Genomic DNA, 23,957 nt, shown 5'->3' on the forward strand with positions numbered 1-23,957 from the left:
TACAGTCTTTAGCAAATGATATGAAAACTTTGAGATTACAGACTTCTGCGATAACATCTGAAATGTTTTAGAGGCAGTATTAAGATGCACATCCTGTTCCAGAGTTTCAACAGAGCTCAACAGTTAAAAACGGCCACGTATGTATACGTTTTGTTTACTGATTGTGCAAGGAGGTGCATTTTGCAATAAATATTGTTGCAAAATGGATCTTCTTTCTTCAATGTTGTGTTAATGTGTTTCATCTTGTCTTGAAGAAATGTTCTGAAATGTTTAGAAACTGCATTTTGTTTAGACTACACCTTTAAAATGTTGTAATTGGTTAAAGTAAATATAGATTAGTTTGCTTTTCTACAAAAGATGTAGAAAAGCAACTACTGTGAGGTTGCTAACTATGTCAAAGTTCACACTTCCTGGCCTGAGAAGCCATTGCAAGCTATGCCCTGCTCACACAAAGAGTACTGGGTGTGTGTGTGTGTGTGTGTGTGTGTGTGTGTGTGTGTGTGTGTGTGTGTGTGTGTGTGTGTGTGTCTGCGTTGTCTGAATATGGGGAAACGGAAAGAGAAGACAGGTTTTATGCATGGCTATAAAATGCTAGGTTTGGAACACTTTTGTGCTGCAATTCGGGGAGAAGACTCTGCACTGTTCACTTTTATAATTTGCTTGGGTTATTGTTTTAATAAAGCAAAACTCTTTCCAATGGTGATGCGTTAAGATTATTTTAAACAGGTCTCTGAGTAATTGAGTAGTCTATTATTTGAATTTATACATAAATCTCCAAAAAGAATCGCATAGCAGCAGGGACCTTCCACTGAACGGGTCGGACCCTGGTGGGAAGAGTATTGAAGCTTCTATTGCATCTCATGATACAAGAGGTAAGAGACATATGTATTGACTGCAACTGCTTGGGGAAACACAGATGTAAATAGAGGATTTATATATGTATTCTTTAAATGGTATAACAGATACACCAAGTCTCAAAGACCATGCTACAAACCTTCAATGTGTTGTTCTATACCTATCACTGACATTTTGAATGGGTTTCTCCATTGACACATGATTCACTTCAGTAGCTTAAGGGTTGAATGCTCCAGAGCGACTTGGAAAATTGTTTATTTGACCATATAGAAAATACTACTCTTCAATATATGTATATTTGCCCTTTTATGTTCCATTTGTACTAGCCATGTGATGAAGGTGTTTTTTATCCAATTACACATGATCCACTACAATAGTTTTTAAAGGAGGGCTCTTAAACAAGTTGGAAATCCTCATAAGGAGTCTAAATAGCAAACTATAGTCCAGGTTTTCTTTTATTTTTTTTTATCTCTGTTTTTTTGTCTGATACAGAGCTGTGATCATTATAATGAGTTATACATCACTGTTGTCCAGATGTTAAATTAACAAAGATACATTATTCTGTTTTATGGTTGTATAGTTTTCTGTATTCGTCTAACATTAAACTCACTTAATATCATAATCCATGACACTCACTGAGTTTTTACAGATCTGTTTCTATTGTTTTATGTGTAGTAAAGACTTGGGATCAGTCCAATTACTGTTAGCTGGATATTATCTTTTACATCCTCGAATGTATTGTCTTTTGATTTAGTATTAAAATTTAGAAATGTCATAATCTATTTGCACTGATTGAGGTTTTCGTTCTTGCTGAACTGTCCATTGTCCTGAACCCATCATATTATAAAAGAGACTTTACATCAAACAGGATTGAACATGACATTAAATAAATACATCAAGAGACTCCAACTTCAAGTTCAAGTTGAGACCATTCATGATAGTCTGTATCATAAATGACTGACATTTTATATAAATTGCAGGCTTTTTAAATAATGTTAAAGTTTCATTGAACATATGTTTTAAAAATGATTTTAACAAGACAATGACCTTTAAATAGGCCTGTAAAGATTCGGAAGAAAAGAAAGTAGTTTTAAAATACCTTCAGAACCTTTTCAACCCAAAATAATATTTGAACACTTAAGTTTTCACAAGTAAAACCAGAAAAACAGGGTTGAATAACACATTGGCTGTAGTATGTTCAGTAGTGTCCAGACAAGATGTTTCAGCTTGCTTTCAAAAACTATTGAAATAAATCATATGTCATTGTTTAAAAAAACAACAACACACCAACGCAGTTCTTGTTTTTGCTGCTGCAAGTTTGTTACCGTTATTTCTCATCGGTTGAATATGAATTTCCTCTGGATAACCGCAGGTGTTGTTTAGGGACCGTCTGCAAACTCCAGCCACAGTGTAAAACAAAGTTTTAGTAAAAGCTAGTGGCCGAGCTAACTTATTGAATATGAGCTACAACATTTTTGAATGTTAAAAATAAAAAGGATTAAAAATGTTGGTGAATTACAGCATTTATTTTTATTTATCTGATTAGTGAACTTGTATAAATAGAGGTGACTGAGGTAATTGAGAACGGTCCCTTAAGTCGTGATGTTAGGCAATGGTGCAGTAAAGATCTGGAACTTCTTTAAAGTATTTTTTCTTAATTAAAGTGCAATACTAAATATACAAGAGATAAGATATATATTTTAAAATAACTCAAAAAATTTATTATTGCTGAAATTGCAGACATTAATAACCATGAAAACTAAACCCGTTTAATGCTTTTAATTGCCAAATTACATTAAAAATGCAAATACAAATATATCAATAAAATAAAAATGGAAATAAAAAAAATCGAATAAATAATGTATTAAAATAGTAATACAAATAATAATAATAATACCTTAAACTACATTTATGTTGTGCATGTAATGAACCAGAACTCGACATAGGATCCATAATGCAGGCTTTATTATAAAGGCTCGTAGTCTTACAGGCAATGGTCGGAACCAGCAATATCAACAGTGTGGGCAGAACAGAGAATCATTAATCCAGTAACAAGCAAGGGGTCGGTAGGCAGGCAGCTAAGGTACGTAGAGATAACAGGCAGAATCGGTAACAGGAAATCAAACACGGGTAATAAAGCTCAGAAATGACAGACACATCAAATCAAGACTTCGCGTTTGAACTGTGGTGGAAGTCCAGCTTAAATACACAGTCTTGATGACGATCACCTGTGCAGGTGATCAGAGTCCAAGGACGGGGCTTATGGGAAGTGTAGTGTTGTCAGTGTAAGTGAATGAATGGATGCGTGTGTGTCAGTATTCAGGTGAGGGTGCCCCCCCCCTGCGAGCGACTCCTGGTGCGAGGAGGCACACGACGTCGGGGTCTACCACGGGGTCGAGGGGCCGGTTTACCAGGATGTAGACGATGAAACTCATTGACAAGATTGGGATCTAGAATGTCCTCTGAGTTTACCCATGAGCGTTCCTCTGGACCGTACCCCTCCCTGTCGACCGGATACTGTAGGATTCTACCTCGATGTCTGGAATCGAGCAATTCCTGGACCTGGTAAGCCTCCTCGCCCTCTATGATGATGGGTTGAGGGGCCTGTGCACGGGACCTCCCCTCTCCCTTGTCTCTGGGACCAGCAGCGGGCTTGAGCAGGAGACATGAAAAGTAGGAGAGATACGGTATGTGTTAGGCAGTGCCAACCAGAATGAAACTGGAGTTATCTGTCTAGTGATTTGGAATGGACCCACATACCTTGGACTCCACTTGCGGCACGGGAGCCGGAGATGGAGATCCCGTGTTGATAGCCATACCCACTGGCCTGGCTGATAATATTGACTTGGACGCCTTCTGAGGTCCACCTGCTCCTTCTGCCTCCTTACAGCGTGTTGCAGGTGAACATGAGCCTGATTCCATACCACTTCACTGCGTGCCATCCAGACGTTTACCGCCGGAACATCTGTTGGATCTCCTGACCATGGGAACATTGGTGGTTGGAATCCCAGCACACATTCAAAGAGGGTTAAACCCGTAGATGGCTTAATAAGGGAGTTCTGTGCGTATTCGGCCCATAGGAGATATCGTGCCCAGTCGTCCTGATTCTGATTACAATAGGCTCTGAGGAAGCGGTTGAGCTCTTGGTTGAGCCTCTCCACCTGTCCGTTTGCTTGTGGATGATACCCAGAGGTAAGGCTGACATTAATGTTTAGGGCTTTGAAGAAGGCTGACCATAATTGAGAGGTGAATTGCGGTCCTCGGTCTGACACAATGTCCTCGGGTAGGCCGTATAATCTGAAGACCCAGTTGCATCAGTGTTCTGCCGTCTGGAGAGCGGTAGGTAGTTTGGGTAAAGGGATGAATCTGCAAGCCTTGGAGAACCGGTCTATTATGGTGAGTATGGTGGTGTAACCCTGTAAACTGGGAAGATCCGTAACAAAGTCAATGGCAATGTGTGACCAGGGTCATTGAGGAATGGGTAATGGTTGCAGGAGACCGGCGGGAGCTTGTTTGGATGCCTTATTAATATTGCTCCCTTTGTTGTTGGAGTAGCGTCATGATATCCCATTGAATGGGAGCAACCACCACCTGGAACGGTAGTATGGGTTCTGTAACAGATGGAATGTTCTCCTCCTCGAATTGATGTGACAGGGCATCTGCTTTAGTGTTCTTGGAGCCGGGTCAGTAGGTTACCGAGAAGTCGAATCGTGTGAAGAATAAGGATCATCTGGCTTGACGGGGATTGAGGCGTTTGGCGGTGCGTAAGTATTCCAGGTTCTTGTGATCTGTTAGTACTGTGAACGGATGTGTGGCTCCCTCTAGCCAGTGCCTCCACTCCTCAAAGGCTGCCTTCATGGCAAGGAGTTCTCGATCCCCGACACTGTAATTGCGCTCTGCCGAGTTGAGTTTCCTAGAGTAGAAAGCACACGGATGCAGTTTGGTGGCAGGATCTGGGCGTTGTGACAGGATAGCTCCAATGCCTGTTTTGGAGGCGTCCACCTCGACAATGAAGGGCAATGAGGGGTCAGGGTGATAGAGGATGGGTGCGTTACTAAATCATTGTTTCAGGGTTTGGAAAGCTTTGTGAGTGGAATCTGACCATTGGAGTCGATGAGTTCCTTTTTTGACCAGTGAGGTGAGCGGAGCGACAACAGTGCTCAAGTTCCTAATGAATCTTCTGTAGAAGTTTGCGAATCCCAGAAATCGTTGCAATTCCTTAAGGGTTGAGGGTTCAGGCCAGTTGAGCACGGCGTTAACCTTTTTTTCGTCCATGGCTACCCCTCCGGGACTGATTATGTATCCCAGGAAAGTGGTGGAAGTTGTGTGGAACTCGCACTTCTCAGCCTTGGCGTATAACTGGTACTGGATGAGGCATTGGAGAACTGCTCGGACGTGTTGATACACGTGTTGGACGTGTTCAGGAAGGGTGTTAAAGTAGATCAGGATATCATCAATGTACACAATCACAGATATGTTTAGCATGTCTCTGAAAACCTCGTTAATAAATGATTTATTAATGAAATGAACTGAACTGTTTTTTTTGTTGATTGATTCTGAACTGATTCTGTGCTAATGTTATGATCTCTGTCCACTGGAACACTATCTTTAAAACGGTTTAGCATTACCGATTAGCATTACCATTATTACATAGCATATATTAATTAATTCTTGACCAAAACACAGCAGGTATGAATGCAACATAATGCAACTAATTTTAATAATCAATACTTACACAGATGGCTCGTTCTTTTGAGGTCGGAGAGCGCCAAGATGTTTTCTTCTGAGGCGATTGTGCATCGCAGTTCAATTCAGTTCATTTTTACGATACAAATCATTGCAAAGCACCTTTACGGAAAATTTCTACAATATTTAGTAATAGCTTATAAGTGGTGATCAGTTTATGTGCATATGACAGGAATTTTCAGAAAAATTAATACAAGATGTAGTCAACCAGACACTATTAACAGCAGTTATTATATGAAACAATCACTTTTTTGGCAATATTTGTTAGTTCTGCTTTTTGTTCGAGGGTTAGCATCATCTGAGGTCCTCTGAGGGGTCATCATCATCTCTTCTCTTTTCAGGTGTTCTGGAAAGTTCTCCATCCCCAGGAGCAGAAGCCGCCATTACGCGAGATGAATGTAAACAGTATGATGCTTCAACACATTTTCCTCATGTAAATGTATTTTGGTAGTTGACGTAATCGATGATGTTGATGCGTTGTTGCAGGACTAGATCAAATAGTGCTATGTACTTAGTGTTTAAAACAGTTACCATATTTTTCGTACTATAAGTCGCACCTGAGTATAAGTCGCATCAGTCCAAAAATACATCATGACGAGGAAAAAAACATATATAAGTCGCACCGGACTATAAGTTGCATTTATTTAGAACCAAGAAACAAGAGAAAACATTACAGTCTACAGCCACGAGAGCTGATGAAGTGACCCCAACTAAGCAAGCCAGAGGCGACAGCGGCAAGGAACCGAAACTCCATCGGTGACAGAATGGAGAAAAAAACCTTGGGAGAAACCAGGCTCAGTTGGGGGGCCAGTTCTCCTCTGACCAGACGAAACCAATAGTTCAATTCTAGGCTGCAGCAAAGTCAGATTGTGCAGAAAAATCATCTATTTCCTGTGGTCTTGTCCTGGTGCTCCTCTGAGACAAGGTCTTTACAGGGGATCTGTATCTGGGGCTCTAGTTGTCCTGGTCTCCGCTGTCTTTCTGGGCAGTAGAGGTCCTTTCTAGGTGCTGATCCACCATCTGGTCTGGATACGTACTGGATCCGGGCGACTGCAGTGACCCTCTGATCTGGACACAGACTGGATCTGGTGGCCACAGTGACCTCGGAATAAGAGAGAAACAGACTAATATTAGCGTAGATGCCATTCTTCTAATGATGTGTTTCCGGTTCCGGTTTACCTAATTAATGCAGCCTAAAAATCCTTTAACGGATTTGGATATTAAAAGCATATTAGTATGTTATGTGTATGCCAGGTTAACGAGATGGGTCTTTAATCTAGATTTAAACTGCAAAAGTGTGTCTGCCTCCCGAACAATGTTAGGTAGGTTATTCCAGAGTTTAGGCGCCAAATAGGAAAAGGATCTGCCGCCCGCAGTTGATTTTGATATTCTAGGTGTTTTGAGAATGTAGCGGACGTAGAGGAGTATAATGTAAAAGGAGCTCATTCAAATACTGAGGTGCTAAACCATTCAGGGCTTTATAAGTAATAAGCAATATTTTAAAATCTATACGATGTTTGATAGGGAGCCAATAGTACACAGAACAACAGACTGAATATGTATGTTAACATAACACATTAACAATTAGCTTCATAAATAGCATAAAAACATACCTGGAAGGCTGAATAGGCTAAAATTAACATAACAAGCCATCGAGTCCAACAGTTACCGGTAACAATAAGCAAGTTCACAAAGCTCCCGCGATCTTATTCCACTTCACTGAATCCGTTGAATTCTTCATCCTCTGTGTCGCTTCTGAACAACTCCGCCAACTCCGGAGGAAGATGAAGCGCCGTCTCTTCTTCTTCTGCGGGGCTGTCGTCAGACTCCGCATCAGTTCCAGTTATTCCGGCCTTTCTGAATCCCGACAGGATGGTTTCGGTTGTCACTCAAGCCCATGATGTGTCGATCCATCCAAGGACTTGCTGATAAGTTGCATGGCGCATTCTCCCGGTTGCCGTGAAGCTGTGCTCTCCATCCACCATCCACTCCTCCCACAGGCGACGCAAGACTGCCTTATTAGTATGAGTATTTTGGTTAAACCTCCAGGGATGATGACAGGTATGGAGTTGCACGCTTTTATTTTATCTTTGAATTGTGGCGTTATGTGCGCTCGCATACTGTCCATCACAAGCAGGGCTTTGGGTGTTTTTTAAGAAGCCATCAGGACGCTTAGTGTAGCACTTTGTAAGCCAGATGTTAATCATTTCTTGATTCATCCACCCTTTCTCATTCACGGCCACGACAACTGTGGGGGGAGATTCGTCTTTGGGCATGGTTTTCCGTTTGAAAATGACCATCGGTGGCAATTTCGATCCATCTCCACAACATGCCAGTGCCACTGTGAAGTGTGATTTCTCATGACCAGTTGTCACTATATCCACAGTTTTCTGCCCTTTCTCTGCGACACTTCGACCCATGGGGATGTCAAACGTGAGGGGGACCTCATCCATATTGATAATATTGTCCGGTGACATGTTGTATTCAGTAACCTGCTTTTCAACAAACTCACGGAAACTGTCGACCTTAGCTTGGCTTGGAAGTCTGCTTGCAGTTTCTGAGACAACGTTGTCCATGAAGGCCCGCCAGCAAAATCATTTATATTCATCTCCTTGGCTACTAGCATGGCGTGGAGACACAACTGCAATGTTGACAAGCCTCTCCCGGCAGCGCGTTGTTCACACACCCATCTGTGGACTCGTTCCTCCAGCTCTGGCCATCTTGCTTTCAGACCGCGGTTAGCTTTTTTCGTTTTCTTCATTTGAGTTAAAGTAACCTTTGTTTTACGTCAGTCCCTCACAAATTTCTCACTCACTCCAAACTTTCTTTCTGCTGTTCGATTACCGTTTTCGGCTGCATATTTTACTATCTGCAGTTTGTAATCTGCAGAATAGGTTTTCGTTTTGGGGGCATTTTGTTTGCATTCAGTCTTTCTTAGTTGTCTTTAAGTTAATATTCCAGTTAACAGTTTTCAGTTGTTTTCAGTGGTAGACTACAGGAGCACTGAGCAGCATAGAGCGCCCTCTCGCGGCTGTAGACGGTAATGTTTTCTATTGGTTCATTCCTCTTGGTTCATTTCTCTCGGTTTTTTGTCAAATAAATTGATAAATAAGTCGCACCTGACTATAAGTCGCAGGACCAGCCAAACTATGAAAAAAAATGTGACTTATAGTCCGGAAAATATGGTATCATATCTATGTTAATGTTAAAATCCCCTGCAATAGCAAAACTCTTTCTTTGAGGAAATCATTGATAACATTTCTGTGAACTCTTCAACAAAGGCTAGAGAGTATTTGGAGGCCTGTAAATAATAATAAACCTTTCAGCACACTCCCTAGATACTCAACAGACAAGTACTGACCAAATGACACTTGCTTGGATTGATAGATATCTTTAAATAGAGCAGCTACACCTCCACCTCTCCTAACAGTCCTGCAGACACTCATGAAAGTGAAGTAAAGACGGGCTGCTTCATTGAGGACTGTTGCACTACAGTTTTCTTCTAACCATGTTTCGTTTAGAAACATTAAATCCAGAGGGAATAGAATCTACAGCGAGTAATGCTGGGTACACACCAAAAGATAATCGGGCTGATTTTGTGCCGATTTCACTCCTTCCGACAATCCTAGCTATGTCCCTATTATCTTGAAGGTTCTACAGATGATCTTATCAGATGTTCCCTTGCTGTGAGGTGTGTTAAGAGTGTCTGAACCTGATCCGAAGAACGTCGGAGCCTCCCCGAGGACAAACATTATCACGTGAAATGAAACAATATCCAATCAGGAAGCAAATGATCATGTTCTTAAAGAGTGATCTAATGCTGCGTTCCAGGCAGGTTTTTGAGCCTGTAAATCATGACTTCAAACCACGACTCAATTTTTTCAATGTGTACCACTTGCATAAACACTGCATCCGTAAGCAATATTATACCGTAGGGGCTGACATCGTTGTTTCGCGGGCTATGTGACGTCAGAACTCAGAACTTGGAGTACATCGATCTAGTACGAGTTCACGGGTGGGAAGTCACGGGTGTGACTGCCGTTCCAATGCACTTTTTCTGGGTATAAGGTTGGAAAAACATGAGTTACGGGTTGCCTGGAATAAAAAAGCATATCTGTGTTATTTTGTGACCATTGAACACCACTAGCTCACTCTGTAACTTGTACAGACCATATCCCTGCCGTCTCCAGAACTTCACCCAAACCCTTTTCTTTTTTCCCTGTGAATTTTCTGTGAAAATCATTCCAAACACTATTATTGCAATTTCTTCCTGCATATTGTCCGGAATGCTTATTCTGAAATCTCGCAAGATTTTCTGTGTTCACAGTCGAGACTCTGGTTGAAAATCTGTTTGTGTGTGGTGTGCTGTCTTTGTCACATTTTGGCACACCACACACTATAGGAGCAAAACGGTTAAATCTAGGATTTTTTATCCTCATGTTTGTGGTCTTTCACATTTTGAAAGTCTTATAAGATGTAAAAAATCTTTTGTTGTGTAACCAGCATAAAATAATGAATCCATTCCCTCATCTGTGAAAATTGTCCTTCAGAGCGTCATCAAGCTTCGCCTTTATTGTTTTGAAAATGCAACACTTATTATACCTTTAATGCTTCTTTAATTTGTTGTTGATTTTGGTAAATCTGCTTTTCCACACAGAAATTCAGTGAATCTGTTCAGTGAAGCTCCTCCCATTGCAATCACATCATCAGTGAAGCTCCTCCCAAAACAATCACATTATCATCAGTGACGCACCTCCCACAATAATCGCATCATCAGTAAAGCTCCTCCCACAACAATCACATCATCAACAGTGAAGTTCCTCCCACAAAAAATTGCATCAACAGTAAAGCTCCTCCCACAATAATCACATCATCATCAGTGAAGCTCCTCCCACAACAATCACATCATCATTGAAGCTCCTCCCAGAGCAATCACATCATCATCAGTGAAGCTCCTCCCACAACAATCACATCATCATCAGTGAAGCTCAAGTGAAGAGGATCATCAAATCATCAGGAAGAGATGAAATCTGCAAAGGCTGAGTTTATTAAAGGGGACAGAGAGAAGATAAGAGATCCAAAACCCTGTAAAATCAAACACACTGAAGATACTAAAGAACAAACAGGTTGGTGTTTATTCCTGATTAGTTCATTAATATTGCTGACGGTTATGGGTCAAGTGACACAGTCAAGGTGGATGGCAGCGTAGTTTACACTGCTTGCAGCAGCACAGTTTATTTATTTATAGAAGTAGAGAAGAGCTTCATTTACAGAAATATGGCTATCAAAGCATAAAATAAATGCATATGCATCAGCATAAAAAAAAGAGCATAAAAAAGGCTCTGAGAGGTGGTGATCCAACTCTAAATGTCTCCGGTGAAGACCAACTGACACTGACAAATCCTCACGAACTGCCGAGAACATCGCAAACATCTTTAACATTTTAAAACAAAGCCACTAACACTTTAGAATGCTGCTCCATTGTTGATGACAATAACTAAACAAGAAACAAATTACTAATACACTATTAACATTAACCATTAACTAACAAGAAACTCTGATTAACGAGTAATAGCACTTATGGGCGCTATTCAAACGTATATTCTATAATATCTTATTCCAGTGTTTTTTACGTTGAGAAGACTTGAAAAACACACATTTAGCAGAGTTTGAGTTATTGTGTTTACATTTCTGCTTTTTATTCAGCTAATAAGATATTAGAGTTTGAATGAAACATACACTTGAATGAAAGTTTAGTGCTTTAAAATATTAGCTCACCCAAATATGAAAATTCTGTCGTTAATTTCTCACCCTTATGTCGTTTCAAACCCGTAATACCTTCGTTCATCTTTGGAAAACAAATTACGATTTTTTTTTTATGGAATCTGGAGCTCTCTGACCCTGCATAGACAGCAACGCAACTGAAATGTTCCCAAGTCCAGAAACATTTACATTACATTTAGTCATTAAGCAGACGCTTTTATCAAAAGCGAAGAATCAAAACATCAAAAGAGCAATGATATAAAAGTGCTATAACAAGTCTCAGTTAGCTTAAACACAGTACACGTAGCAAGGGCTTTTAAATAATATAATAAAAAGAAAATTGATATAATAGAAAAAGAATAGAGCAAGCTAATGTTAGAGGTCTTATTTTAAAAATTGTACATTAAATGAAAAGAAAATAGAATACAGAAAGATAAGAAAGAGAGGTCAATTATTATTATTAATTTTTTTAGAATAGAGTAGTGTAGAATAGTGAGTGCTAAAGTTAGAGGGTCAAATAAAGATGGAAGAGATGGGATTTAAGCTTATTCTTGAAGATGACTAAGGACTCAGCTGCTCGGATTGAGTTGGGGAATTCATTCCACCAGGAGGGAACATTTAATGTAGAAGTCTGTAAAAGTGACTTTGTGCTTCTTTGGGATGAACAATCAAGCGACGTTCACTTGCAGAACGTAAGCTTCTACAGGGCACATAAGTCTGAAGTAACAAATTTAGGTAAATGGGTGCAGAGCCATTGGTAGTTTTTTAGGCAAACATCGATGCCTTACATTTTATGCGAGCAGCTATTGGTAGCCAGTGGAAATTGATAAACTGGTGTGATGTGTATTATTTTGGATTCATTTAAAATTAGTCTTGCTGCTGCGTTCTGGATTAATTGTAAAGGTTTGATAGAACTGGCTGGAAGACCTGCTAAGAGAGCATTGCAATAGTCCAGCCTGGACAGAACAAGAGCTTGAACAAGGAGTTGTGCAGCATGTTCCCAAAGAAAGGGCTTGATCTTCTTGATGTTGAATAAAGTAAATCTGCAGGACCGGACAATTTTTGCAATGTGGTGTTAGAAAGTAACATAACTCCAAGGCTTCTGACTGTTTTTGAAGGAGTTATGGTTGATGTGCCTAACTTGATGGTGAAATTTTGATGGAACGATGGGTTTGCTGGAACCACAAGCAGTTCTGTCTTGGCAAGTTTGAGTTGAAGGTGATGGTCCATCATCCAGCAAGAAATGTCTGTTAGACAGCTGAGATGCGAGTAGCTACCATCGGATCATCAGGATGGAATGAGAGGTAGAGTTGAGTGTCATCAGCATAACAGTGGTATGAAAAGCCATGTTTCTGAATGAGAGAACCTAATGATGCCATGTAGAGAGAGAAGAGAAGTGGTCCAAGAACTGAGCCCTGAGGCACCCCAGTAGTTAGATATTGTGACTTGGACACCTCACCTCTCCAAAATACTTTGAAGGTCCTATTTGATAGGAAAGACTCAAACCACTGGAGTGTGGTTCCTGAGATGCCCTTTGCCAGTAGGGTTGATAGGAGGATCTGGTGGTTAACCGTATCAAAATCAGTGGACAGATCAAGCAAGATAAGTACTGAAGATTTGGATTCTGCTCTTGCCAGTCTTAGGGCTTCAACAACTGAGAGCAAGGCAGTCTCAGTTGACTGTCCATTTCTGAAGCCAGATTGGTTGCTGTCAAGGAGGTTGTTCTGTGTGAGAAAAGCAGAGACTTGGTTCAAGCTCGTTCAAGTGTTTTTGCAATGAAGGAAGAAGGGAAACAGGTCTGTAGTTCTCTAAAAGAGATGGGTTGAGGGTGGGTTTCTTAAGTCATGGAGCTATACAATCCTGTTTAAATGATGATGGAAAAACACCAGTGTGGATGGATGTGTTAATGATGTGAGTGAGTGCAGGTACAACTGCAGGAGAAATGGCTTGAAGGAGATGAGATGGAATAGGATCAAGTGGGCAAGTAGTGGGGAATTAGAAAGGATGAGTTTGGAGACTTCTGCCTCAGAGAGTGAAGAGAAGGAAGTAAATGAGTGTATGTTTGCTGGTGATATGAGCTTGACGAATTGTGGTGTGGAAAATTGTGCACTGATGTTTTAAATTTTATTAATGAAAAACATGGCAAAGTCGTGAGCTATTATGAAGCAGGCGGGAGAGGAGGAGGACAAAGGAGTGAAGGAAATGTTTTAAAAAGCATGCGAGAGCTAGATTAATTGTTAATTTTGTTATGTTATTATGTCATTTTAGCAGTGGAGACATATAAGAGAAGGAAGAGAGGTAGGTCAGTAGTTTTTTTGGATTTGTGCCACAAACTTTCAGCAGCTCTAAGCTTATAATGGTGTTTGAACGTCAGAACATCAGATAACCAAGGGGCAGAAGGGGTGGTAAAGGCTGGTCAGAAAGACAAGGGGAAAACAGTGTCTAAACAAGATGTAAGAGTGGAGCAGAAAGTATAAGTAGCATTGTTAGCATCAAAAGATGCTAATAGTTTAGGGGAAGGAAGCGAAGATGAAACCATTGTAGATCGCCTGGGTGGGTGAGAGTGAGCGTAGGTTACGTCAAAGATGACTTGTGGAGGGGTAAGTGATGTGTCAGGGACCATGTTGAGGTTAAGAGTGAGAAGGAAGTGATCCGAGGTGTGCAGTGGAGTAACCAGTACATGATCAGTGGAGCAGATTCGTTTATAAATAAGGTCCAGTTGGTTGCCTGATTTGTGAGTAGCAGAAGTTGACACTCGTTTGAGATCAAAAGTCAAGTCAAATCAAATCTGCTTTATTGTCAATTCTTCCACATGTACAGTACATACATACAGAGAATTTAACCAATCAAACCAGTGAAGTGAACAAACAGTGCAGATAAAAAGATTTTTATTGCTGTCTGATTAAAGTGACAAAGGGCTCAAGAGCAGTTATTTTATTTAACTGACTGATCAGGTAATAGAGTGACATCAGTTCCAAGCTGAATGAGGTAGTGAGCAGACCAATGCTGCACAAAGTGACTGTTGCAGGTCATCATATATTAGTGGGGGGAGGGTGGAAAGACCTGGGGATGTGGGATCTGGGGGGGGTTAATAGTTCAGTGGTGCCTGGGGCAGAAGAGGGATGGGGGGCAAGTTCGTGAGCTAGTTCAGCTTCCTGACAGCCTGGTGGATGAAGCTGTCCTTCAGTCTGCTGGTCCTGGCCTGGAGACTCCGCAGTCTCCTCCCTGTTGGCAGCAGAGTGAAGAAGCTGTGTGACAGGTGGGCGGGATCACCTGTGATGCAGAGGGCTTTATCAGTCGTTCACTCCAGGAAATCTTCCGGAAGGCCTTACTCATTCTTATTTTTGTTTTGCTTTAACAGGAAAAATATTCATATTTATTTTTAATAATTAATTTAGCTGAAGAATCAAATAATAAGGGACATTTTCTATGAACTGGGTCCAGTCCCAGATGCCAGATCTTGTGAGAAAATATCCATTTTGTCTGGTGCCTGAACAGTAGAATAGTCAGCAGGTTATCGATAACAAAAACACATTAACATTAAGTCTTTTCTGGTTCAAAAACTGTATTAACCATCTTCTATAAACCAAGAAGTTCACTGAGCAAAGCCAGAGAAAAGCAGAAGCAGGAAACAAAGGGATGATAAAATATAAAATAATGAATAAATTGTATAATAAAATGATATAATACATTTACTACTATAAAGTACATGTATTAAAGTACATTACTAACTATAAACAATACATTACATAAATGACTAATGATTATAAATTAATATATAAATAAATTATTAAAAATTAACAAAAGCATAACAAATGTATGGTTGCTCTCTTGATGTATTTGAGGATCCTCAGACCCTTCATGTTATTTATCAAACATATTTAGCAGTCCTTCTTATAAAATTTTGTGCCTATAATATTTTAAATCTAATTTGAATGTCAGTGTACCTCATTCATGACAAGTTTTAGGGAAGTATCATTTATAAAATTGCATCAAAATTACTGAAATGTTTTTATGCAACTGTGTGCTTTCTGTTGCCATATCAGTTTTTTTTATGTCCTTTCAATTTCTCATGTCTTTTAATTTTTTTTTTCAAAAGGAGTTGAATTAAAATGTACCATTTTTACTTTTGTTTCAGTGTTGATAGAAGATAATGAGGAGAAAGAAGAATTGAGTGATGTTGAGGATAAAAATCATGTCAGAAGTGATGAAAAACCTGAGAAAAGAAGAGACAAAAAATCTTTCCCCTGCACTCAGTGTAGAAAGAGTTTCAGCCGCAAATGTCTTCTCACGCGACACATGAGAGTTCATACTGGAGAGAAACCGTTCACTTGTGATCAGTGCGGGAGGAGTTTCTCACAATCAGCAAACCTTCAGCTACACATGAACATCCACACTGGAGAGAAACCACACACATGTGATCAATGCGGGAAGAGTTTCACACGGTCATCAAACCTTATGACACACATGAACATCCACACTAGAGAGAAGCTGTACACATGTGATCAATGTGGGAAAACATTTCTGTGGTCTTCAAACCTGACAACACACCTGAAACTTCATGCAAAGGAGAAACCACATTCATGTCATTTGTGTGGAAAGAGTTTTTTACTTCTAAAAGATTTGATAAAACATCAGAAAATACATACTGGTGTGAGAGAGTACATGTGCTTTGAGTGTGAAAAGACTTTTATTACATCTTACCATTTAAAACAGCATGAAAGGATCCACACTGGAGATAAACCTTACAAGTGTTCACACTGTGACAAAAGATTCAGTGTCTCATCACATCTGAAAAGACATGAGAGGATCCACACTGGAGAGAAACCTTACAAGTGTTCACACTGTGACGAGAGATTCAGTGTGTCATCACATCTGAAAAAACACGAGAGGATTCACACTGGAGAGAAACCTTTTAAGTGTTCACACTGTGACGAGAGATTCAGACAGTTAGGAAATCTGAAAAGACATGAGAGGATCCACACTGGAAAGAAACTGTATCAGTAGGTTTGGGTACAGAAACCAGGTACCAAAATGGCACCGGTACCTATGTAACCAGTATGTACCAGAACCGAATTAGGACGCAGATATTGGTGTCTCATGAGTGATCAATTGAATATTGAATATTTGTCCACTGATTCTCTGAAACAGATGTAAGAAGCATTATCACTGTGAAAAATAATTGCCTGACTGAGAAAATGCATGTAAACGCAAATTGAAAAACTGTGATAATACAAATCCAACAAATCTTTGTAGTAATACGAATGTTCGTGCTGTTTTCACATTGTGACAGGAAATGAGAGCATCTAAGGAGAGCGTGAATGCCGTAATTACATTTGCTCTGACAGCAACAGGCAAAAGCAATGCAAGGTATCTACCTTAAATCCTCTGTCTTTAAGGATGGCTTTGATCAACACCAGATCGGTGATTAACAAGACTTTCATTTTAAAAGACTTGTTCTCTACCCGAAACTTGGATTTTTTTTATTTCTTACTGAAACCTGGCCCTGTCCAGGTGATCTGAGTCCTTTGAACTCTTGCCATCTAAATGTTTGTTTTTTAATTCTCCATGCACAACTGGTCGGGGTGGCGGACTTGTATTTATTTATAAAGATCATTTTACCTGTCGCTCAGTGGTGAGTAACGTTAACTTCAGCAGCTTTGAACTTCAACTGTTTGTTTCAGAACTTGGTGATCCGCTTTTCATAGCGGTAATCTGTCGACCACCAAAATCTAATACAAACTTTCTAACAGAGTTTGCTGAGTTCCTGAGTGATGTGACTCCGATATACTATTTAAAAAGCATATAATTATACTCTGTGATTTTAATGTTCATATTTGCTGCATGAATGATCATTTAGCAAAGGGGTTTACCCATTTGCTGAACGCCTTTGACTTTTCTATTGTGGTTAATGGTCCCACTCATAAGGATGGCCATACACTTGACTTAGTGCTTTTGATTTAGAAGTCTGTGAAAATGGGTTTTCCGGTCATAAGTCTGTTTTGTTTACTGTACCATGTTCTACTGCTGCACCTATAGTCCCATCTCGTGGCCGTCTTTCTCGGCGTATTACTCATACTACCAAAGACTCTTTTTCATCAATTTTTCATGAAGTGATGCCTTCTATTACTGACTTTTCCTGTGATGTTAGCGTTGATGAACTCTCCAGATTTAACTCCACCTGTTCTAATGTTTTAAATGCTGTGGCTCCTTTAAGGACTTTTCAGTCTAAAGCCCGTTCTGAACCCTGGATTGATGATTCTATTCGTTCTCTCAGACGTTGTTGTAGAAGAGCAGAACGAAAGTGGAAAAAGGACAGGCTTCATGTTTCCTTTGAGATTTTAAAGGACTCTCTTTTTAAATATCAGAAAGCAGTGATAAAAGCAAAATGTTGACATTTGTCAGATATTATTAACAAAAACTGTTCTAGACCAAAGACTCTTTTTAACATTATTAATGCTACTCTTAATCCGTCGGCCTGTCGTTTTTCTGGGGATTCTTCTCTTTCATGTGAAGAATTTTTATTATTTTTCAATGGTAAAATTAGGGATCTCCGGCTGGGGATAACTCCCTTGTTTTGTAATCCATCTAATTCCTCCATCGCAAATACATTTTTAGTAAGTTTAAACTAATCTATCTTCCAGATTTGCTGGAAATAGTTGAGCACCTAAAGCCCTCAGGCTCGTCCTTGGATATTATTCCTCCTTTTTTACTTAAGCAAGTTTTAATTGACATCGCTCCATATCTTTTGTTCATCGTTAATCGCAGTTTAGAATCTGGCATTATGCCTGACTGTTAAAAGCATGCAGTGGTTTACCCACTGCTTAAAAAACAGAATCAGGACTCATCAGTTTTAACAAATTTTAGGCCAATTTCTAATTTGCCTTTTATCTCAAAGATTCTGGAGAAAATAGTGTTTTCACAGTTACAAAATTTTATCTGACAATTCAATGTTTGAAACATTTCAGTCAGGTTTTCGTAAATGCGATTCTACCGAGACTGCACTCTTGAGGGTCCTTAATGATATTTTGATATCATGTGATTCAGGTGATTTTGCAGTCCTGGTGCTCTTGGATTTGACGGCTGCTTTCGATATAGTCGATCATGCTATTCTCATTGACCGTTTAGAACATTGTGCTGATCTAAGAGGTGTTGCTCTAGATTGGTTTAAATCATATTTTGCAAATAGGAGTTTTTCAGTCAAGATGGGTGAACATTACTCGAGTAACGCTTATTTGCCCTGTGGGGTTCCTCAGGGTTCTATTTTGGCTCCTTTGCTTTTTTCCCTCTATATGCTCCCACTTGGCTCAATTTTTAGAAAACATGGTTTGTCATTTCACTGTTATGTTATTTCACTGTTATGTTATGCAGATGACACTCAGGTTTATTTGCCTGAGGGTCTCTGTGGGTCTTGAGTCTCTTATGACATGTTTGGCAGATGTAAAGACTTGGCTTTCCTTAAATTTTTTAATTTTCAGTGAAAAGAAAACTGAAATTATATTTTTTGGTCCATCTGAATTTCCAAATTCCCCAAAAATTTATTTGGGAGGGATGACTCTGTGTTTAAAATCATGGGTAAAAAAACTTGGCTTCATTTTTGAAGATTGTTTGAAGTTTGACCGACAAATAAATTCAGTTGTCAAATCTTGCTTTTTTCAGCTGCATCTGCTTTCTAAAGCTAAGCCTTTTCTTTCTTTTAACAAGAAAATATTATTATTATTATTATTATTATTATTAATATTCAATAGAAGTAGTAGTAGTATTAGTATTATTATTTTGCTAAATTGAAAGAACAGCATTGTTTGTGTCACACCCTCAGCTCGTTCCCTCAGCCCCAGTCACCATTGCCAGTCACCATCCACTCAATCTCCCATGCACCGCTCACGTGAACCGTCACCTGAATACTGATTACCTGCACCAGCAATTACCACACCTTTAAATACTCACCTCACTCATTCACTCACCGGCTGGAATCAAGATTGCATGGACACTCTTTGTGGATCTTCTGCCTGCTCCTTGTGGACCGTATTGTGACTCTGTGGAGATTCAGACACAGCGATTAAGGGAAGTGACTCTTTGTTGTCTGGCCTAGCTTTGTGCTTGAACTTACCTATTGATCAGTGCTTGAAGATTCACCGTCTGTGACCACACTTACCAGCTCTGTTGAAGTCCTATGTTAATAAAGCTTCACGAAAATACTTACCCGTCTTCTCCTCTCCTTGTGTGGATGTGACAGGATTCCAGCCCCTAAAAAACAGAACTTCAAATCTCCCATGGATGTTAACGCTGCTGCTCAGGGAGCGGCTTCGGACCCGTTCACCGAAATGGTGACTGCCCTCCGCCAAGTAATACAGTCAGTTTCTCCACCCACCGAAACTAGTGCTTCCACCACCAACAGCACGCCCCTTGCACGTCCCGCGTGCTATGCGGGTGAACCGAGTGGCTGCAGTGGGTTTATTCTGCAGTGCTCACTGTTCGTCAACGCGAATACCAGTAAATTCCCCAATGAGGCCACCAAAGTCGCCTTTGTGATCTCTCTCCTCACCGGACGAGCGCTACAATGGGCAGAGGCTCTTTGGAACTCCCAGAGTCCGGTTCTATCCTCATTCGATGCCTTCGCCACCCACCTCCAGGAAGTGTTCGGGGTGGCTCTAACTCCTCTTTCAACCCATGATGAACTCTTAAATCTCCGCCAGGGAGCCACGGAAATTCACGACTACAGTCTCCGTTTCCGGACATTAGCCGCCACCAGTGGTTGGAACCAAACTGCCCTGCTAGCTGCATACCGTAAAGGTTTAAAGCCCCAGATCAGAAAGCAAATGGTCATTTACGACGATAATGTCAATCTCGAGACATTCATCAGAAAAACTATAAATGTTGCTCAGCACCTCTCGGCTTGTGCCTCCCCGGCTTCATATACCATCTCTCCATCAGCCAGAACGCCCTCGCCTCAACGAAACCAGGAGGAACCCATGATCACCGACTCCTACCGCCTAGATGCCTCTGAACGGAGACGCCGCATCCAGCAGCGGCTGTGTTTATACTGTGGCGAGGCCACTCACCTGATCCACGCCTGCCCGGTCCGTCCGCCTCGCCCAATGGTGAGTACAGTTTCCATTACCCCATCTGTATCTCACATACCTCATATCAAAGCCCAGATAACAATTAACTCACGTAATCTTTCCATCCATGTCCTGGTGGATTCCGGAGCCGCAAGCAACTTCATCTCATCTCACTTCGTAACCAAGCACCGTATACCCATCACCCAGAATGAGACCACCTACCGTATCACTACCATCCAAGGATCACCGTTAGGGGGAGGCAAAATAACTAGAAGGACACACGAGCTGGAACTCGTTCTGCCCCACGGACACCGGGAACAACTGGCCCTCCTCGTACTTCCTCGCGCTACCATTGACGTCGTCCTGGGTAGGCCGTGGCTGGCCCAACATAACCCACAAATCAACTGGAGCACAGGGGAGATCCAGGCATGGGATCCGGGATGCCAGAGTCACATTCACCGTTCACCAGTCCAGAGTTCACAGTCTGAGCCACCGCACCTTCAATTGCACTCCACCTCCATAGGAAGACCTGCCCTTTACTCCTCCTACTCCGATGTGTTCAGCAAGGAACAAGCCACCCGATTACCACCACATCGGCCCTGGGACTGTTGTATCGACCTGCTGCCAGGTGCCAAGCTACCACATGGGAAAATATATCCACTCTCCCGTCCTGAGCAGGTGGCGATGGAGGAATACATCCAGGAGGCTCTCGATCAGGGGTTCATCAGACCATCCACATCTCCAGCTGCATCCAGTTTCTTCTTCGTCCCCAAAAAGGATGGCGGACTTCGACCATGCATCGACTATCGAGTGCTAAATGACGCCACCGTCAAGTTCGCCTACCCATTACCACTCGTTCCGGCGGCTCTGGAGGAACTGCGTGAAGCCAAGGTGTTCACCAAACTCGACCTCCGCAGTGCCTACAATCTGATCCGTATCCGAGAGGGAGACGAGTGGAAGACTGCTTTCATCACCCCTGCCGGGCACTACGAATATCAGGTTATGCCCTATGGGCTTGCTAACAGTCCATCCATCTTCCAGAGTTTCATGAACGAAATATTCCGTGATTATCTCCACCAATTCGTCATTGTCTACATAGACGATATCCTGATCTACTCCCGGAACATAGAAGAACACCAAACCCATGTCCGCCACGTCTTACAACGACTCCGAGACCACCACCTCTACCTAAAAGCTGAGAAGTGTGAGTTTCACTGCACTACCGTCTCCTTCCTCGGATACGTGATCTCTGCGGAGGGAGTTCAGATGGAGTCAGCCAAAGTAGATGCTGTGACCAACTGGGCGGAGCCCACAACGGTGAAAGAACTCCAGCGTTTCCTTGGCTTTGCCAATTTCTATCGGCGCTTTATCAAGAACTACAGCCTGCACTCTGCTCCTCTAACATCCCTTCTAAAAGGAGGTCAGCGCCGGCTGCGCTGGACACCCCAAGCTCGAGAAGCCTTCAGCCATCTTAAACACCTCTTCACCTCAGCGCCCATTCTTCGACATCCTGACCCGTCCAAGCCTTTCGTCGTAGAGGTGGATGCGGCCAATCACGGCATTGGAGCCGTGCTATCCCAAAGGTCTGGTGAACCTTGCTCACTCCATCCGTGTGCGTACTTCTCTAAGAAACTCTCTCCTGCCGAATGCAATTATGGAATCGGAGACCGTGAGTTGTTGGCCATTAAACTCGCCCTTGAGGAGTGGCGGCACTGGCTAGAGGGAGCTCAGTTCCCATTCACTGTTGTCACCGACCACAAAAATCTCCAATATCTGCAGAATGCCAAAAGACTCAATGCTCGTCAGGCTCGGTGGTCACTCTTCTTTGCTCGCTTTAATTTCCAGATCACGTATCAGCCCGGTCACAAGAACACTAAAGCAGATGCCCTGTCCCGTATGTACTCACCAGAACCAGACACCAACAAGCCTGATTCAATTCTACCACCCTCCGTTTTCCTCGCACCTATCCTCTGGCAGATCGACGAGGAAATTCGAGCCGCCACCCTCGAGGAGCCTGCACCTCCGGAGGTACCCACGGGTCTAATGTACGTGCCCACCAACCAGCGACTCCCCCTACTGGAAAGTACGCACACGTCACCTGGCTCAGGACACCCTGGCAGCAGGCGCACCCTCTCGCTCATCCAGCAGAAGTACTGGTGGCCTAACATGGTTCGTGACGTTACCCGGTACATCCTCGGATGCTCGGTCTGCGCCGTTACCACCACACCTCGTCAACTTCCCGTGGGTAAATTACAACCACTGCCCATTCCTCGCCGACCCTGGACCCATCTAGGGGTGGATTTCGCCACTGACCTTCCCCCCTCAAGGGGGTACACTACCATTCTAGTTGTTGTTGATCGTTTTTCTAAATTCTGCAAACTAATCCCATTAAAGGGTCTTCCCACAGCGTTCGAGACCGCCGAAGCCCTCTTCACCAACGTGTTCCGGAATTATGGCACTCCAGAGGACATTGTCTCGGACAGAGGACCTCAGTTTGTCTCCAGGGTCTGGCGAGCGTTCTTCCAACTCCTCGGAACATCCGTCAGTTTATCTTCTGGATATCATCCTCAGACCAACGGCCAGACCGAGCAGAAGATTCAAGAGATCTCACGGTACCTCCGTACTTACTGCTCCCAACACCAGGATACCTGGAGCCAGTATCTGCCGTGGGCTGAGTATGCCCAAAACTCCCTTCGCCAAACCACTACAGGCTTAACCCCTTTTCAATGTGTTTTAGGCTATCAACCACCGCTGTTTCCCTGGTCAGGAGAAGTCTCTGAAGTGCCCGCGGTAGATCACTGGTTCCAGGAGAGCGAGAGGGTGTGGGACTCAGCTCACATCCATCTCCAACGGGCAGTTCGGAGGCATACAGAGACCGCTAACCGACGCAGATCGCCTAATCCCGTCTATCTACCTGGAGACAAGGTTTGGCTCTCCACTCGGGATATCCGCCTCCGACTGCCCTGCAAAAAGCTGAGTCCCCGCTACATAGGGCCGTTCACCATCCATTCTCAGATAAATCCCGTCACCTACCGCCTGGACCTACCACCACGCTACCGGATCTCACCCACGTTTCACGTCTCACTGCTAAAACGTCACACTGATCCAGTTTCTCCTTCCTCCACAGAACCAGAACCGCCTCCCCCTCCAGACCAACCCGAGATCCTCGGAGACAACATCTACCAGGTCCAAGAGATCCTCGACTCCCGGCGGCGGGACGGCCACCTGGAATACCTCATAGATTGGGAGGGGTTCGGTCCCGAAGAGAGGTCGTGGGTACCACGCAATGACATCCTGGATCCGGCTCTCCTCGAAGATTTCCACCGACAACACCCAGACCGCCCGGCTCCCAGAGGTCGTGGTCGTCCCCGTCGCCGCTCTAGGATGCCTGGAGTCACCCGTGGGGGGGGGGGGTAGTGTCACACCCTCAGCTCGTTCCCTCAGCCCCAGTCACCATTGCCAGTCACCATCCACTCAATCTCCCATGCACCGCTCACGTGAACCGTCACCTGAATACTGATTACCTGCACC

The 23,957-nt window shown here is 42.4% G+C and overlaps 1 protein-coding gene across 3 annotated transcripts; it reads left to right on the plus strand.

Moving 5' to 3' along the window:
• Window positions 1-531: 531 nt before the first annotated feature.
• On the plus strand, window positions 532-19,038 carry LOC113067439 (zinc finger protein 239-like). Of its 3 annotated transcripts, none has more exons than XM_026239858.1 (4): window positions 532-872; window positions 5,943-6,006; window positions 10,259-10,727; window positions 15,503-19,038. In XM_026239858.1, exons 3-4 carry the CDS (start codon window positions 10,625-10,627, stop codon window positions 16,369-16,371), a joined length of 972 nt encoding a protein of 323 aa, XP_026095643.1. In that variant the 5' UTR covers window positions 532-872; window positions 5,943-6,006; window positions 10,259-10,624; the 3' UTR covers window positions 16,372-19,038. The 3 variants fall into 3 exon arrangements, with proteins under 3 accessions (XP_026095643.1, XP_026095644.1, XP_026095642.1); XM_026239859.1 differs by having other exon boundaries at window positions 5,943-5,999; XM_026239857.1 differs by lacking the exon at window positions 5,943-6,006.
• Window positions 19,039-23,957: the final 4,919 nt, after the last annotated feature.

The sequence above is a fragment of the Carassius auratus genome, linkage group LG28B (assembly GCF_003368295.1).
Source record: "Carassius auratus strain Wakin linkage group LG28B, ASM336829v1, whole genome shotgun sequence".
NCBI lineage: Eukaryota > Metazoa > Chordata > Actinopteri > Cypriniformes > Cyprinidae > Carassius > Carassius auratus.

What these genes read in the sequence shown, in the direction of transcription:
- LOC113067439 (XM_026239858.1), top strand. Translation starts at nt 10,625, where the DNA reads ATGAAATCTGCAAAGGCTGAGTTTATTAAAGGGGACAGAGAGAAGATA. An exon ending in AGATACTAAAGAACAAACAG is followed by an intron (nt 10,728 to 15,502) that starts GTTGGTGTTTAT and finishes CTTTTGTTTCAG; the next exon opens with TGTTGATAGAAGATAATGAG.